This window comes from Ornithorhynchus anatinus, chromosome 7 (assembly GCF_004115215.2).
Source record: "Ornithorhynchus anatinus isolate Pmale09 chromosome 7, mOrnAna1.pri.v4, whole genome shotgun sequence".
In the NCBI taxonomy this organism is placed as follows: domain Eukaryota; kingdom Metazoa; phylum Chordata; class Mammalia; order Monotremata; family Ornithorhynchidae; genus Ornithorhynchus; species Ornithorhynchus anatinus.
Window position 1 is genome coordinate 36955345 of NC_041734.1, and position 18623 is coordinate 36973967.

Consider the following 18623-nt stretch of genomic DNA (forward strand, 5'->3'; position numbering starts at 1 on the left):
TATTAATTCATTAAATAAATGGAATTTATTCTAATTGAGCTAACTGAATTTGACCCTTATTCCCTGCATAAGTCTGTCACCACAGTTTTAACTGCAAACCACTGAAATGGGCAACATCTTACTCCAACTCCCTGAGAAGAGATGAATGAAAAAGAGTTCAGTGAGGCAAAAGGATCTGCTTAGCCCTAAGGAGGCAGAGCCATGCTTGGGATTTCTCCTCTGGTTCCAAAGCCTGGATTTGTTCTGGGACTAATGTGAATTTGGACTTGCTTTCCTTACTTTAGAGCCAGAACTCCCGTTCGGCTCTATAAGTGGTTCTTTAAACTAGGGATGACCCAAGGCCAGATCAAATAACTCACTGGGCCCCAGCAACTAGAATGAATTCACAACTGCAGGGTGAAGTGAGAACTGGATGGGAGAGCCAGCAGGAGGGAATATAAGGAAAGAGAAGTTGGGGTGGGGTGGAGACGGGTGGCGGCAGAGACAGGAGAAAAGGTTTAGGCTAACAAACCTCTAATCCCACAGAATTCTCTTCTACTTGATCCCACGTTCAGGAGTTACATCACACTGCCTTCCCCTCGAACACATAAAGGCGTTGGCAGTTGTGATTTTTCAAATCAAACCAATGCACCACGGGACTGCAATTTACTTACTAACGAAAAGAACAGTACCTACTGACGTGTTCTAACAATTCTGATTTGGTACTTTGCTTCACGAGGCACATTTGGAGGGAGCTAAAGGAAATTACCATGGCAACGGCAGCTCCACACCACATCAATGCGCTAGCCTGAATGAAGTCCAGGATTGGCATACACACAGCATAGTGGCAAGTTTCCAGAAGTACAAGATTGACGTCAGTGGCTTGTGCAATCATCCCATCTTAGCGCTGGTCTATAAACAAAGTTCTTGTGTGTCCCCCTGGCCCCAACTTTTAAATTGTGCTTCTGGTTCTCACTGGAAGAGTTGTATCTGGCCACTACACAATTAGGCAAATGCCTCTCCTAATTGTTGTGCTTTCCTCACACAAATGAGACCACAAAAATATCTGTTGTAAATGAAACCACAGCAATTTGTTCCCTTATTTTCATTCAAAGGTTGAAATTGATGGATGTTCCTACATCAGAAGTTTCTCCAAAAATAAAAAACAAATGTATAATCCACTTTCAGAAGTATATGCATTCTGGAAGTGTATTCTTAAATGAGAGGCCAACCAGAGCACAAAAATCAACCCAAATTTGATGGAGAGATTATAGATAGTTGTGATGAATTCAAAGATTAAAAAGAAAAATAAACATTTTGAGGTTCAATTTTTAGATTATAGAACTGAGGTTTTTAAAACCTGTCACTCACAGAGAGTATCCAAAGTTCACCTCCTGAAGGGCGCCTAGCAAAATGTTGGGATGGAACCTATCATCTTTCAAATCACTTTTTAAGTTTTTCTACTTCAGAAAGTTTAATGATTACTCTCACTGGTGTAGAATACACTTCACAGGATTCTCTTAAGATAAAAAAAAAGACTGATATGGTATAAACAGGTTTCTACTTCAAACTGGTTCAGGCAGTTTTCCTAGGTAGAAATACAGAGGGCCACAATTCAGATAAATCACATTTGCCCCACAAAGGTATCTGAGTCAAAAGGCTGAGAAGCTATAATCTCTGTAGATCATTATCTCCACTGAATTACCAGAGAAATGCATTTGTATAAACACTTCAATCAACTGTCTTTTTGCTACTGTAAATCAATCACATACATAAGAGGGAGATTATCTATCCTGTAAAACTGCACCTTTCATGTGCAAGCCTCCCAGGGATAAATGTACAGGCACATTTTGTCTGCCAAGGCTTTCCTTGAAATGCTGTACTACTAAAATTACTATAAGGACTTTTTAAGGTGAATAAAATGAGAAAATTTAAACATTCATTAGAAAAACGATTGTACCAGCTTTCCTAAGCCTTTGGGAGGAAAATATGATTGAAGAGCAATTCCCTTTGTGCCATGAAGTTGCCTCCAATGGTAATGATCAAATAGCAATTCAAGAACCCTACTAAGAATGCAGGGAAAATTCTTGAGGATGGAGTCTAGACATAGTCCCCTTGTCTGCTGCCCAGCCTAGCCTCTCTTTCCAACCTTCACAGCTATTGCCTTCTAGCTCATTGTAGTTGCATTTCTTGGTTTGGGTATAGGGGTGGAGGTGCGAAAGGCATGCACTGGGCTGGACGCTACTTGGTGAATGCTGGCCTGGCCCTCATGTGAGGTCAATCAGTCACTCAACTGTATTTACCTAGTGCTTACTGTGTATAGAGCACCGTACTAAGTGCTTGGGTAGTACAATGTAACAATATAGCAGACACATTTCCTGCCCACAAGAAGCTTAGCTCAGGGCATGACCCCCAAAGTCAAACTCAAGTGTTATCTTCCACAATGCCCCAGGGCCTCAAACCACCTAGCCCTAACCCCCTTGCCACCAGGACTCCTATCAGCCTCTGCTCCAGTCCAGAAGGACTCATATGCCTTATCAACTTGGAGAACACTGGGAAAGCCATGGCCAAGGCAGCAGCTGTTACTTCTGCCTGTGACTGTGGAACTGAGCTGTGGAGAGCCAAACGCTGATCCTCCAGCCACAATGCCCTACTGGTCCTGCTTTATTTATCGTGATTACTGCCTTTGCTATGTTTGTTTTTATCTTTCCTTCGTATCTGCACCCAAGCCCCTCCTCCCCTTTCCTCTTCGGTTGTGAGGAAGATAAATGGGGTCCCTTGGGAGCTAGGGACCATGTCTCTTTCTCATCTGTGTACTTCTATCCCTGCTCTTGGCACACAGTAGGTGCTTAATAAACACTGAGCCAACTCCCGGATGGTTGAGGAAAAATTCCCTGTCATTTAGGCCTATATACCTTGTCAAATAATCTCAGGTTTCCTCCCACACCAAGCACATCAGTTTCACAGTACCCAGAACCCCTGGCACTCCCTCCCAACTCCACAGACAGAAATTCACAAGCCACAGTTCTTGGTCAACTCTATCTCAAGGAATTGATGTCTTGCTACCAAGGCAGGTGCCAGTCTGGAGATGCCATACTCACAGATCCTGTTTTCTTTGGTCATTTCTTGTGCCAGCCCTGAAACTCAAAACTTTGCTCTCCCCAGTATCTCTGTATCTGGTTCTCTAACTGGATGTTTGGTATCTGTCTTTATGGGCATACATGCATATGCCTGTCTCTATGATGTCATGTACTGGTGTCTCTGGGAAATTATTCATCATTTATTGCTCTGCCAACCACACACAAAGACTAAGACGATAGAGATTAGTACATAATGGTTCCTCCACCCAATTCCAATGTTTGATTACAAAACCAGCACCTTAAATTATACAGGTACACTTCCCCTCCTGGCATCTGAATCATGAGGACTATATTTTACCTCTATAGCAAATACATATTTATTTGGCTTCCAAAGTCTTCAGGAAAACAGATCTAGACTTGAAGAGCATAGAGGAGTCTATTTAGCACCCAACTTGTTTTCCCCTTGTAATCTTTTTTTTTTTTGACACCTCCAACCCAGGAACACAGGGAACTATGTGGCTCAGTGGAAAGAGCATAGGCTTGGGAGTCTAAGGTCATGGACTCTAATCCTGGCTCTGCCACTTGTCAGCTGTGTGACTTTGGACAAGTCACTTAACTTCTCTGTGCCTCGGTTACCTCATCTGTAAAATGGGGATTAAGACCATGAGCCCCATGTGGGACTACCTGATTACCTGGTATCCTCCCCAGAGCTTAGAACAGTGCTTGACACATAGTAAGCACTTAACAAAGCACCTATTACTATTATTACAAACAAGTCAAGCCATGATCAGTGCCTTCTGAGTTTTCCAGCTGTGTTGCATTGCATCCTGGAGCCAGCACAGTGGTTGTTGTGGAGGAGTTCCCTCCCGCGTATTCAGTTCTGGCAATCCCTTCAAACATAACAGGTAACAGCTGCACTATGTGGTTTTTTGTTGTTTTTTTTGCATTTGCTATTTACTGAGCACCCATCTGCCACCAGATAAACAGTAATGTTGACAGAAAGACACGTTAAAAGCTGCAAGACCAAATCTTCTCTCCCCCACCTTCCATTCATTCAATTAATAGCATTTATCGAGTGCTTACTGTGTGCAAAGCACTGTACTGAATTCTTGGGAGAGTACAATACAACAATTAACAGACACACTCACTGCCCACAGTGAGCTCACTGCTTTTTGAGGGACAAAGATGCTAATATAAATAAATAAATAATAAATCACAGGTATATACATAAGTGCCATGGGGCTGGGAGTGGGGATTAATGAAGGCAGCAAGTCAGGGTGAGGGAGAAGGGAGTGCGAGAAGAGGAGAGGAGGGCTTCATCAGGGAAGGCTTCTTGGAGGAGATGGTGTTTTCCAACAACAAAAAACCCACCACCACCACCAAGAAAAACGTACCCTCACACAAAATTTCCACTGACTGCCGGGCGAGCACACCTACCTTGTTAATGTGCAGTTGCTGTTGCTGGAATTGCTGTTTGTGTTTCTCCAGGAACTGCTGATGCTGTTGCTGGATCACTAACTGCTGAAGAGCCTGGGCATTCTGGGGCAGAGGAGCAGACTGGGTGCGCCCCAAGGGGCGATGCTGCCGCAGCTTGTGTATTGACGGGGACACCCGATCGGCGCCAACCAGAGTCTGTGCGTGGAGGGGCAACGCTCCCAGGCCTGAAAGATACCAGTCTGAAGATAATATGGAGGAAAAAACAGCAGAGAAGGAAAAAAAAAGGAAGAAAAAGAGGAAGGGAGAAAATGGCTGTTCAGTAACTGATGGAGACAATCGTTTCTATCTTTTAAGACAGGCACCATTTTCATCGGCAGCTGAAAGAGTCGTTCTTGGAAATAAGGAGTTGGTCGGTTCAATTCGTTCATTCATTCAATAGTATTTATTGAGTGCTTACTATGTGCAGAGCACTGTTAAATCAGTAAATGGTTTTTATTCAGAGCTTACTATGTGGAAAGCACTGGTACTAAATGCTTAGGAGAGTACAACAGAATTAGCGGACCCATTTCCTACCCATATCGAGCTCACTGTTTGAAGGACTCACTGTTTATGTCGGACTTACAACTTTAGCACCGAAAGTCAGGCTGCAGGTTGCTAGAAGATTGCAGTATTTGGGTTGGGGATGGACAATTAGAGAGTTTTAGGTCTTACTTGCCTATGCGCAATCGGGCAAACTGGTGGTGATCCGAAGTCCCTGTCTGACAGGCTCTGGAGTCCTCTAAGGTCTCTGAGAAAGGCCACAGACTACCACATCCCTACCATCACATATGGCATCAACATCACTTTTAGAGGCAATCTCTGAAGATGGGCTGCATTGGGACGTAAAGCCATTGCAGCTGGGACTACTCACAATTAAATGTCGAGGACCTATTCTGGGAGCAAGAAGAATGAAGCCTGGGAGCATCTGTTTCCCCATTCAGCTAGAGCAAGGGTGGGCAAGACATGACTCAAAGGCCAAATCCAACCAAATCCCAGAAATCTCATCCATCTGTCACTGAGGAAACTGCTTCCAGCCATGGTGGCTTCAACCGCAGTGGCTCTAAACAAGACCGCTGTGGACACACTGCACATTCAATCATTCATTCAATCGTATTTATTTATTTATTCCTGCACAGCCTTCCAGCATGCCACGACTGAGAAAAGTAGCATGTTGGGAGCCAGCAAGGAGATCTGAGGCTGCTCCCATAACGTGTAGGGGTTGGCCTGGGTGGAAATGGCTACCCTGTCAGCCCAGAGACACTACAAAAAGGGGCAATCAATCCATCAACAGTATTCACTGAGGGTCGACTGTGAACACAGATCATGGCACTAAGAGCTACTGGGAGTATGTGAGAGGTAGATATCACAATCCTGTTCCTGTAAGAGTTCCAGTTCCTCTAAGGGTCTTGTCTTATGCTGTCGAGTCATCTCCGACCCATAATGACTCCCTGGACGCATCTCTCCCAGAACGCCCCACCTCCATCTGCATCCATTCTGGTAGTGTATCCCTAGAGTTTTCTTGGTAAAAAAAAAAACGGAAGTGGTTTACCACTGCCTTCTTATGCAGTAAACCTAAGTCTCTGCCCTAGACTCTCTCCCATGCTGCTGTTGCTCAGCACAGGTGAGTTTTAACATGTAGCAGATTGCCTTTAACTCACTAGTTACTGCCCAAGCTAGGAATGGAATGGATAGGCCTCTGCTTTAATCTCCCTTCCATACCCGAGACTGGTAGAGTACTGAAAACTATCCAGGTGCGATCTTGAGAGGGAGTCCCATAATAATCATAATAATAATTATGGCATTTGTTAAGTGCTTACTATGTGATAGACATGTACTAAGCGCTGGGGTGGATACAAGCAAAATGGGTTGGACACAGTCCCTGTCCCATGTGTGGCTCATATTCTCAATCCCCATTTAGCAGATGAGGTAACTGAGGCACAGAGAATGAAGTAACTTGCCCAAGGTCACACAGCAGACAAGTGGTGGAGCTGGGATTAGAACCCATGACCTTCTGACCCCAAAGCCCGTGCTCTATCCACTATGCCATGCTGCTTCTCTAAGGGTAGCCCAACATAATTGTTACCTCCTGCTTTAGAGTATGCCCTGATTCTGGGTGGCCCCAGGAAAGCCTGTTTCTTTGAGCAAAAGTGGAAAAGAGAATAAAATGTTTATTGTGGTTTCTAAGCCACCCTTGAAAGTAATAGTGTTTCCTGAAGCTAGTATGATCTTTGTTGGAGTAATAAAAAGCCAGAGCTGGAATTCTTCTTTCAGTCTCTCTTTCTCCACTACAAAACAAACAAGAATCATTCGCAATACACGAAACGCCACTCTTACGAGTCCACAACACCTTTTTCTCCCATCTTCTATTTCTCTGGAGAGACCAGAGCTCCTTTGTTCATCAATCAATGGTATTTGAGCACTTACTGTGTGCAGAACATTGTACTAAGCATTTGGGTGAGTACAACAGTTGGTAGACATGTTCCCTGCCCACAAAGACCTCACAGTCAAGAGGCTTTCTAAATTAGGATAAATCTGAAAATCTGAGAACATAACTGTATCTAAAATTGTTTGTTTATAACCACGTTCTTTGAAAATGTGCCTGTGTTATGGAGTTTACTTTCTTATAGACTTACATGTTATAAATTGGGAGCTGTTTCAAAACCTCTGAAAAAAATATGAAATTCCTTTATATATGATGCATTATGCTAAGCATCACTAAACTATTAGAGGAATTCAAAGCATGACAACACAACTTTAGTAGCATGATTATGACTGCAGGAGGCTCCAAAAGTAGAATCTTGTTCTGCCGTCTGAGGAAGTGGGTTTTCCACTTCCATGAAGAATATGGGCAATTTACATTTGAAAAGCAGACTTTTTCTTATCTTCATAAAGTCCCTTGGTGCAGGTCAACTCCTTCTGAGCACCTCCTCACATCTTTGAATTCTTCTCTCCATCAGGGTTTTCTGCCATCATTTTTATAAGTGCAACAGTTTTTTAAAAACTGGATACCTGGCTTTTGAATCATCAAATTTCAGCTGGTCACTGTGTGGCCATAAATTCTTCATCTATTTTGGACATCTTGCCATGATGCAATGGATGCCTGAGGTACCAAACAGCAATGGCTGAGTCTCTGTGTTATACTGGCTAAGGCAGCCCAGGTGAGTGAAGGCCTCCCGAGAAGGCAAGTCAGTGGTCAGTAATATGTATCAAATATCTGTTGTATGCATGGTTCGGCAGGAAGTGCTTGGGAGAGTTCAACAGAAGCAATAGTAGACCAGGGGAACTCGAAACCATCTGGGAGAGGCTGCTTGTTTCTACCAAGAAAGTCAGTTTAGGGAAACTGAGGGACAGAGAGTAGGGAAGGGATCTGGGAAACTCGGCCCCTCGCTTGGACATGTCCCATACACATGGGGCCACGGAAATTTAAGCTACAGCAGCACGCCCTTCAACCTCTCTTCCCACCAGACTGTCAAGCGAATCAATGGGAAGTTGTGAGGCTGTCTCTCCCCACCCCTGCAGCACCCACGGCCCTTCCCAGCACGTCCCACACAGGCGGGATTGAGGGGGATCTGAGGGGGATCTATTCCGCAATGGCATGAATAATAATAATATTCATATATAATAATAATAGTATTTTTTAAGCGCTTACTATGTGCCAAACACTCTAGTAAGTGCTGGGGTGGATACAAGCAAATCGGGTTAAATATTTGAATTCACATTTGAGAACTGTGGGAAGGTCTGACTCTGACTGGGCTTTTGATGACGTGGATGACAGCACTGAGAAGTTTCTGATGGTGACCTTTAGCAATCAAAGGTATTTATTGAGCACTTACTGTATGCAGAGCATTGTACTAAGTGCTTGGGAGGGTACAGTACAATAGAGTTGGTAAAAACTTTCCTTGCCCACAGGAGCAAGTCTAGAGTGCGAGACAGATATTAAAATATATTATGGATATGTTATTTTATAGCTGTAGGGCAGAAGTTGGGGTGAATATCAAATGTTTACAGGGTACATATAGGTCCAAGTGCATAGGTGTTGCAGAAGAGAGAGTGACAAGGGAAGCAGCGTGGCCTAGTAGATAGAGTCTGGATAGAGTGGATAGAGCCTGGGAGTCAGAAGGACCTGGGTTCTAATCCCGGCTCCGTTACTTGTCTACTGTTTGACCTTGGGCAGATCTCTTATCTTCTCTGTGCCTCAGTTAACTCATCTGTAAAAAGACGGTTACGACTGTGGGCCCTATGTGGAATACGGACTGTGTCCAACCTGATTACCTTGTATTTACCCCAGCGCTTAGTACAGTGTCTAGTGTAATCAGTGGTACTTATTGTGCACTTACTGAGTGCTCAGACCACTGCACTAACTGGTTGGGAGAGTACAATAAATAGAATTGGTAGACAGAATCCCTGACCACCAGGAGTATACAGCAGAAAGGAGAAACCTGTTCCAGTCACAGCACACCTTTATTCCTGCTGGATACAGGTATTTCTCAGGAAGGATCAACTGATCAAGGTGACTCTTGAATAGGGGGAGATCAGAGAGCTGATGAAGTGCCAGATAGCACAATTTTTATAGTACTATCTCCTGAGTGAGGCAGGAAAGACAGAAAAGATTCAAATCACAACGTGAAGCCGGTGCAGTGGATTTATACACCTCAATATGTTCATGGGCCATCAATATGCCAGCATCCTGAATTACACTGACACCACTTTTCTGTTACCAATATTTACTTTGTATGTACTGGCATCATCATATATAAAATGTAGCTGGTAAAACGAGCTTCGAGAAAATGCATTTGCCTTAGCTATGAGCAGCAAAGTTTCACATCGGAGAAAGCAAAAACAAGTGAACATTAAATAATAAAAAGAGTATAAACACCATAAAGATTTGGAATGGAGAGAGCTAATTTGGAGCATGATGAATTCTCTGTAGAACTCTATCAGGATAGCTGATTGGAACTTGAACTGGGAAACACACCCCAAAGAGAATTTGGGATTCTATGATATGACATCAGATCTAGTAAGCATAAGTTTCCTGCTAACATTTCAGCTGACAGAGAGATCACCCCTCACTAACGCCATTAGATTTACACTGACCATTTACTTTTAAGAAGTCAGAGGGCTTTTTCATCTCCTATTGCATTGTGAAGAAATCCCTCTCACTTTTCAGATGGTAAAACGGAGGAACAAAGTGACTTTAGTCAATCCATTAATAGTATTTATTAAGTGCGTATTCTGTGCTAAGCATTGTACTAATAATTTTATTTGCTAAGTGCTTACTAAGTGCCAGGCACTGTACTAGATGTTGGGATGGATATAAGCAAATGGGGTTGGACAAGGTTCCTGCCCTATATGGGGCTTTCGGTCGTGAGCCCCATTTTACAGATGAGGTAACTGTGGCACAGAGAAGTTATATGACTTGTCCAAGGTCACACAGAAGACAAGTGGTGGAGCTGGTATTAGTACCCAGGTCCTTCTGACTCCCAGACCCATGCTCTAGCCACTAGGCTATGCTGTTTTTCTAAGCACTTGGGAGTGCACATGAGTTAGAAGACATGATCCCTTTCCTCAAAAAGCTTACCAACCTTGTGCTTGATTAACCGCCTCTCAACAATTACACTCACAAAACAGAAGTGGAGAGAGACATATTAAAGTCAGTGACTCTCGACTTTGCACAAGCCAGGGGCAGAGCCTGAAAAGGAACCCAGTTTAGATGGAAGCCAACCAGGGCTGTAGGCATGGCCAATTAAGGCTTCCCTACTGCAGTGTCTATAAATAGAAAAGCCCACTGTCCCTGCTGATAGAAAACTGAGGGAAAGCAGTCCTATATGCTGCTGATGCTACAAACATCCCAACTGCACTATCCAGGCCAAAGAAGCTCTGCTTGGGCCTTGAGAAAGAGCTCCTCTTGATGCCTGTCTTTCCCCACCATTAGTTTCTACCAACCCTGTTATATTGTACTCTCCCAAGTGCTTAGCATAGTGCTCTGCAAACAGTAAGCTCTCCATAAATATGATTGATTGATCAAAGAATGGAGGGAAGGAAAGGGAAGGCTACTGCCTTCGCAGTGGGAGTTTCCAAGCTTCCCAGTGTATTTGCTCCAAGCCCGGATTCCAGCAATGTGGACCTCCTCAGATCAGCACCAAATACATTCTTCTTGGAAATTCTTCCTGGAAAGGAGCTCATCTGGAATCCTCTGCACATAAGTCTACTTATCTCCTAAAATAGGTCTCCTCAAGTCCTCCTGCCCCAGTACAAATTTTGGCTTTGGATCCCTAGACTGAACCACGATAGTAGCATCAATGGGTACAGCAACAGGGGTTACCCCCGCAACTACAGGGGCAAAACAGGTCTCCCCGCAAACCCTTGTATTGCTGAGGTGATGAGCATAAGTAGCAGAAGGCACCTCTTATACAGAGGTCCTTCGGGCAGGACAGGGATATCTTTTCTATTTTGAACTCTCCAAGCCTTCGGGATAGCACTCTGCTCTTAGTAGGCCCTCAAACACTACAGATTGATTAATTGGTGGGGATCCTGGCCCCTACAGTTGCTTCGAGGAGGTTGAGAGCTTGCAGATAAGCCTGAGTTGATATAGTGCTGCCACCAGCACAGTTCTTTCATTCCCCTAGCCCAGTGCTCAGATATAATAATAATAATAATAGCACTTACTATGTGTCCAGCACCAAACTAAGTGTTGGGCAGATACAAGATAATTAGGTTGGACACAGTCCCTGTCCCACATGGGCTCAAAGTCTAAGTAGTATACTCTAGAACTTTGATCTGGGGAAGGCATCCGCTTATTTTCCTCTAAGTAGTATGCTGTAAGCTTTCATAGCTTAGCTAGAGATAGAACCAGAATGATTATATTTTTACTTGGAATGTGGTTCCAATGTGAAAACAGCAGCTTAAATGGCAAATACAACATAATGAAATGTAGTTTGATGAAGAAGAAAGTTTACAGTCTCCTTGTAATAGCTTCACCTCTCCCCGAAATACATTATTTATGTTAATTTCAAGGGTTCCACTATAGTCCTAACTCAGAACAACAAAATGACCATGCTATTAAGAGCAGAAAAGTTATATTGCTCCATGTAACCAAGGAAATACAGAGAGAAATTCCACACAAATCAAGTTTTTGGCATTTTCATGAATTAACATTCAGAATCTCTCTCCTTCAAGAAAGAGAACAAAAGTAGTTTCATTTTTTTAAAATCTATTCTAATGCCAAAAGAAATCCACACAAGCAAGAATAGATACTTGTGCTTAGAGAAGGGATTTAAAAGTAGGAATGATTCTGGTTCTTGAGATTTTTTACTGCATCATTATCCTCTATTTGAGGTGACTCTGGGAGGGTCACAATGGGAAAACACACATGGGGTAAGGGAACAGCAACATTTTGTGGCATTTTGAAAGTTTATGGACAGCTTCAGAAGATCCTTCACTAAGGCTATGGGGAAAAATAAAGGAGCCCAAGGATAAAAGAACGGACAGAATAATGGCAAGTGTGATGAGGTCAAAGAGGTTTGGACTAATGGTCCATCCTTTGTTCATGTTTGTGTCAAGGCCAATTCAAGGTCCACGGCTTTTCCAGGAAATGTGGGTAACAGGTCCCACTAGAACCAATAGTGAGACCCTAGTTATCCCTGTCTCTAGAGAACGCTTCAAGTGAGCCAGAAGACATCCGGAATGAGAAGCCAGCACAGCCCAGTGGATAGAGCATGGGCATGGGACATAGAAGGACCTGGGCTCTAATCCCAGCTCTGCCACTTGTCTGGTGTGTGACTTTAGGCAAGTCACTTCACTTCTCTGGGCCTCAGTTCCCTCAACTGTAATGGCAGTTAGGACTATGAATCCCATGTAGGACACGGACTGTGTCAAACTGATTAAGCTGTACCTACTCCATGGCTAAGCACAGTGCCAGGCACATAGTGAGCACTTAACAGATACCATAAAAAAGTCTGTTGGTTCTGAAGCAACTGGAAGGTTGAAATCACTTCTCAGGTACTATGGGAACTCAACGGTTGATGAGAACTGTTGATGGGAGGAGAGAAGAGGGGTCACCTCTATGGAAGATGGCTGATGGCCAACACTAACCAATCAATCATATTTATTGAGCACTGTACTAAGCACTTGGGAGAGCACAAAACAACTGAGTTGGTAGACATGTTCCCTGCTCGCAAGGAGCTTAGAGTCTACAGAAGGGGTTTTATTGCCTGGGCAGTGCACCACTCTTGCACTTCTGGAAACCGAAGTCAGAAAATGATCTTGTAAGAGAAAGACCCTGCACTTAGTTCAGGAGAGGAAGGAACAAAGGTAACCAATGTCAGTCTTACGGAAGAAGAAGCAAGGTGGACTCTGCTTTGTGTGTGGGAGTCAGTGGCATCAATCTGCTGCCCGAGTTGAGTCACTGCACCCTGAATGGGGAGGGAAAGGGAGGGGGCAGGATTGTGTGCAAAATAACAAAACTGGAAAGACTCATCTTGCCTGATGACTACTACCCAATACTAATCATCCAGAGCTTATCAAGCTTCATTTAAGTTCTAGCAGTGAAGGAAAGGATGCCAGGCTTCAGGATATGTTTTTGGCAATCCTTCCATTTGATGGGAAGGGAATCTTCAGGGATGAAACACCCTTAAGACAGAGTCCTGGTTGTTTGAAGAGTCTAAAATAATGTTTTCCTCAATGATGGAGTAATCCTTATGAAAGAAAATCCCTTTGTCCAGGAGACAATCCCTCTCATGAAGAGAAGAATATACCATTGGGAGCGGATTTGCTAATTTAATCAGAGGGGCTTTACGTTAGGCATGGTGGAAAATTCAGGGAATACAGGCATGATATCCCTGAGAACTGAAAAGGGGAAATTGCTCTGCTCTTCATTAAAAAAAAAAGAATGGTATGATAAGAGAAATATGAGACTAACCATTCCTTCCACCTGGTATGCCTGCAGAGATGGTCCCTTGAGGTGCTGTAGCATTTGTTACCCAGAGTTTCCTAGTGCCATTTTGGTTTCTCCCACTTTGCAATTGTGATCTCTAATAGCTGAATGTTACACTGGTCTGCCTTCTATTGCTGTCTCCCAGCTGCTGCCTGGTAAAGAATATCATCTACAGTTTTGTTTGACTGAGTCTTTAAAAAGTCTTTTCTGTCCATCCTGCTTAGTATTTCCAACTCAGCTCACCATGTAACAGCTGTCTGAGTATCCTGCCGATATTCATTTTCCTTCTCCAATCTACCCGGTGAAGAAACAATATAATGGGCATTGTTTTGGAGTTGGTGGATGAACCGCATTTCAGAACCTCATGGTGATACAACAGATTTTCAACCTTTGCCATCTTTGTATTATTACACATAGCAGAACTTAGCAGCAGCATTCAACTCTGTCAATGGAGAACCTTAATTATATGTTGGATTTACGTAGGTGCAGGCTGGCACGTTGCTTCATTCTTTTTTCAGGTAACTGTTAGTCCAGGGCCCTTGCTGACAATGAAAAATGATTCACACAAATCTCTGTACCGTTATGTGTTTAACTTATGAAACCTAACCACCAGGATATACTTGTTTCTGTTTGACTGATCAAGGACTTTGGATCCTGTATTAAGGCTACTAAGATGGAAGAGTTTTGGAGTGTTGAATTTAATTCTAACTCCAGGTTCCAGAAGACCTAATGCATCCTCAATCACTGCAGGACCAAATAAATTGAACAAGATTTATTTACTTCATTAGTAATGGGGAAGGGATCCTCCAAGGCCCCTGCAAATCTGATGTAACCAGCCATACTACTGTGAAATAATCCAAAGATCTTGATAAATTTTTTGGAGTAAAGTTCTTGACACACTCAGTTCTGGCAGAGGTTGTGCTTTCACTAGGTGTTTTGGCTTAGAACACCATTAGGAATTAGGGAATGTTCTTTCAACAACACAAACCTGCTTGGATACAGCATGCCACAATATCAGAAAACTTGGTTTATATGCACGTTCATGGTGACCACTGGGAGTGTGTTGGAACAAGTTTTCCTTAATGTGGCGTTTTGCAGGAATGTAACTCTTGTGTAACTGAAAATCTGGGTGCAGGTTTTTTTTTTTAATCAATTGTATTTATTGAGCACTTACTCTGTGCCAAGTACTACATTAAGCACTTGGGAAAGTATAACAGTTGGTAGACACGTTCCCTGCCCATAGTACTTCTAATGACTAAGGTAGGTACAAGTTAATTAGGTCGGAAACGGTTCCTATCCCTCTTGGGCCTCACAGTCTAAGCAGGAGGGAGAACAGGTATTTAATCCCTATTTTACAGTTGAGGAAACTGAGGCATAGAGAAGTTAAGAGAGTTGCCTAAGGTCACATAGCAAGTAATTGGCAGAGCCAGGATTAGAACCTAGGTCTTCTGACTCCCAGGCATATGCTCTTTCCACTAGATCATGCTGCTGACTACTGCATCTGTCTCCTCACTGATCTCCCTGCCTCTTGTCTCTCCCCACTACAGTCTACACTTTAATCTGCTGCATGGATCATTTTTCTAAAAAAAAAAAATAATGTTCAGTAGGTATCTCCCCACTCAAGAACTTTCATTGGTTGCTTATCCAGCTCCACGAACAGAAACTCCTTACCATCAGCTCTGAAGCACTCAATCAGCTCACCCTATTCTACCTCACCTCACTGATAGTCTACTACAACCCAGCCTGCACACTTTATTCCTCTAGCATCAGCTTATTTACTGTGCCCTGATCTTTTCTATCTCACTGCCTACCATTTTTGCATATAATAATGATAATTATGGTATTTGTTAAATGCTTAATCTGTGCCAAGCACTGTTCTAAGTGCTGGGGTAGATACGGGATAATCAGGTTGTCCCACATAGGGCTCACAGTCTTAAACCCCATTTTTTTTTAAATGAGGTAACTCAGGCACAGAGAAGTTAAGAGGCATGCCCAAGGTTACACAGCAGGCAAGTGGCAGAGTGGGGATTAGAACCCATGTCCTCTAACTCCCAAGCCCGTGTTCTTTCCACTAAGCTACACTGTTTCTGTATCCTCCCTCTGGCCTGGAACTCCCTCCCCCTCCATAATAATAATAATAATGTTGGTATTTGTTAAGAGCTTACTATGTGCCAAACACTGTTCTAAGTTCTGGGGTAGGTACAAGGTAATCAGGTTGTCCAACATGGGGCTCACAGTCTTCACCCCCATTTTATAGATGAGGTAACTGAGGCACAAAGAAATTAAGTTACTTGCCCAAGGTCACACAGTGACAAGTGGAAGAGCAGGATTAGAACCCAAGACCTATGACTCCCAAGCCCATGTTCTTTTCACTAAGCCACACTGCTTCACCAGACTACCACTCTACCCACCTTTAAAACATTATTAAGGTCACATCTCCTCCAAGAGGCCTTTCCCAGTTAAGCCCTCTTTTCCCCAGCTCACTCTCCCTTCTGCATGGTATATGCACTTGAACATGTGACCTTCAACATCACAGCATGAATGTACATATCTGTAAACTAATGAGATAAATTATTTATTTATATTAATGCCTATCCCCCCCTTCTAGACTGTAAGCTCTCTGTGGGCAGGGAACATGTCTGCTTATTCTGTTTTATTTTACTCTCCTAAGCGCTTAGTATGGTGTAAATTTTCAGAAGAAAAAAAAATCCAGAGGCTCCGTGCTCTTTTTAGATCTCCAAGTGTAAGCAACCAAGCCACTTTGAGCCTTCAAGTAGCTGATACGTAAAGCACATGCATTAATAGGGAAAGAGAAGAAAAGGAAAAGAAGTTATTAATGGGAACATGTGAACAGGAATGAGAGAGGCTGCAAGAAAGCAGCAGGGCCCAGTGGAAAGAGCAGAGGCCTGGGAGTCAGAGGACCTGGCTTCTAATCCCGGCTCTGCCAAATGCTTCTGGTGTGACCTAGGGTAAATAACTTTTCTGTGCCTCAATTCTCCTGTTCGCTCTATTTATACTGTGAGCCCCACGCGGGACAGGAACTATGTCCACCCTAATTATGTTGTATCTACCCCAGCACTTAGCAGTGTTTGACACATAGCAAGCACTCAACAAATATCATAAAAATTAAATACTTAGCAGTGTTATCCCTTATTTGCAGGTACTACTGTAGTTCTGGAATTGCAAATGGTTTAACTCTCCCAAGTGCTTGGTACAGTGATCTGCACCCACACTTTGAATGCTTTCAGGAAGCTTATGGTGTAGTGTGTAGCTTAAGATCTGCTAAGTGCCATGTCTAACCTGCAACACTGAAGAATAATGAAGTAAAGGATATCTGCACTTTGGAGAGGGCTAGAGGAAGTTTTGCCTCTCACCACTTAATCTTAGACTTAGTCTTGGGGGATTTGAATTTTACATGATTAATGCTTCTGGATATTTGACCACTTGAACACTGAAGAGTGTTGCTGCATTGTTCAAAATTACCATTAAAATTAGAGACAGCTGAGGTTAAAGTTAGGTCCCAAATTTTGGGGACATGAAACCTAAGGATTCAGAATCTTTTTCATGCTTCTGGAGTGATCTACCCTGCTGGTCTAACACTGTGAATAACAAACTTCACTTAAAATAGAAATCAGAAATGAAAGTAATATCCTAAGCCATTTTGAAAATTCAAAATTGGGGCAAAATTGCTCATCTTGGTGGGTTACTTTGAGAATAGTAGCAACCCAAAGCATTCAAAAAAATCAAAACCTGGTTATATGGCAAGCTGTAGTAAGAACATAAGGAGCTAAGAATACTCCTAAAATGCAACCTTGTCAGAAATGCTATTTCTAACCAGCCTGCTTCCCATGCCATTTTCTAATTCTTATTTTTCTGGAGAAAAAAAAGTGTGTCAGAGAATAAGCAGCACAACTATAGCACTAAGGGGAGAACATCCCTTTGTACTGGTTAGCTTTGTCTATTTTTCATGAACTGGCGTTGGCAATGAACTGGCAGTTTGCCTGGAACATAAGGAAATTCTATATTCAAGTCCTGCTGTGGCATAGCTTGCAATGCAGTCCTCAGCAAGTCATCTAACCTGCTGTCACTGCCTTAGAGAAAATAAACCTATAAGTGCTAGTCAGTTTTCTTCCTAATATTCAGGTGCTGATGTAGTTCTAGAATTGCAAATTGTTTAGCTCTCCCGCGCACTTAGTATAGTACTCTGCACACAGTAACTGCTCAATAAATATCACTGATTGATTGATTTAACTTTAGAATGGATGCTTCCAGAGCAGCAGAATTTAAACCACAACAAAAGCCATATTACCCATGTCTGGCTACAGTTCAAGAACAAGGTTCCATGAGATAAGCTGCAAAGGAGAAATAACCAACAACATCGACTCAGCATGGATTAAATGTGCCAATTGGTATCTGACATTTATCAATAAGGAGTGTGCTTCCACTAAAACAAGATAGAGTTATTTAGCGTGCTCTTTGCAATTTGGATTGATCCTAAACCTATCTGCAGTCATGGCTAATTAACAGTTGTCAGTCATTTTTCTCATCTCTAAAATAAAAGTCTAACTTACTGACAATGATGTGACAAGTAACTAGTGTGCAACCTGAAAACAAAGAAAATAATACAATTTTCACCAATGCAGTCAATATTCATCGAAGCAGTGATTATTCATGACGAAGAGTCAGGCATATCCATCTGGATAGTTAAATACTTGAGGAGCAGAAACGATTCCATTCGCATCTTGAATTTCTTGGAGCCCGTTTAAAAAGTTACTTCAATGTTGCAGCTGTACAGTTCAATGCAAATGTCAAGAAATAATATCCTCCAACTTCCTTATTTAGAAAAAAATGAGTACTTGATTCTTTCACCTCAGCCAAACAACAGAAAGCTTGAAACAAAGATATAGCTCTGGGGTCAATACAGCTATAAATTTACTTTACCCTCTTAATGGATTTACAGTAAGAAACTAAGGAATCTTTACAAGTCCACTACATAGCTGGATATGAAAGGATGGGAGAGATTTTTTGATGATTTCAAATAATGAATGCCATATATTTACCTAACTTTGAAATCCTACACTGAATTTTGGTAATATTTTTATCATTTATACAATTATAACAGTGTACTGATGATCAAACTAAACCACCCAACCCAT

General features: G+C 42.6%; 1 protein-coding gene across 10 annotated transcripts in view; it reads right to left on the bottom strand.

Moving 5' to 3' along the window:
- The window catches only part of HDAC4 (histone deacetylase 4), a 516681-nt gene that overhangs the window by 87930 nt on the left and 410128 nt on the right, over window positions 1–18623 (bottom strand). For 8 of the 10 annotated variants that reach the window (XM_029068939.2, XM_029068943.2, XM_029068940.2 and 5 more), the window contains one exon: window positions 4497–4735. In XM_029068939.2, coding sequence (XP_028924772.1) covers window positions 4497–4735 — 239 coding nt within the window. The remainder of the gene's footprint in view (window positions 1–4496; window positions 4736–18623) is intronic. The other 2 variants (XM_029068944.2, XM_029068941.2) reach the window with 1 other exon arrangement.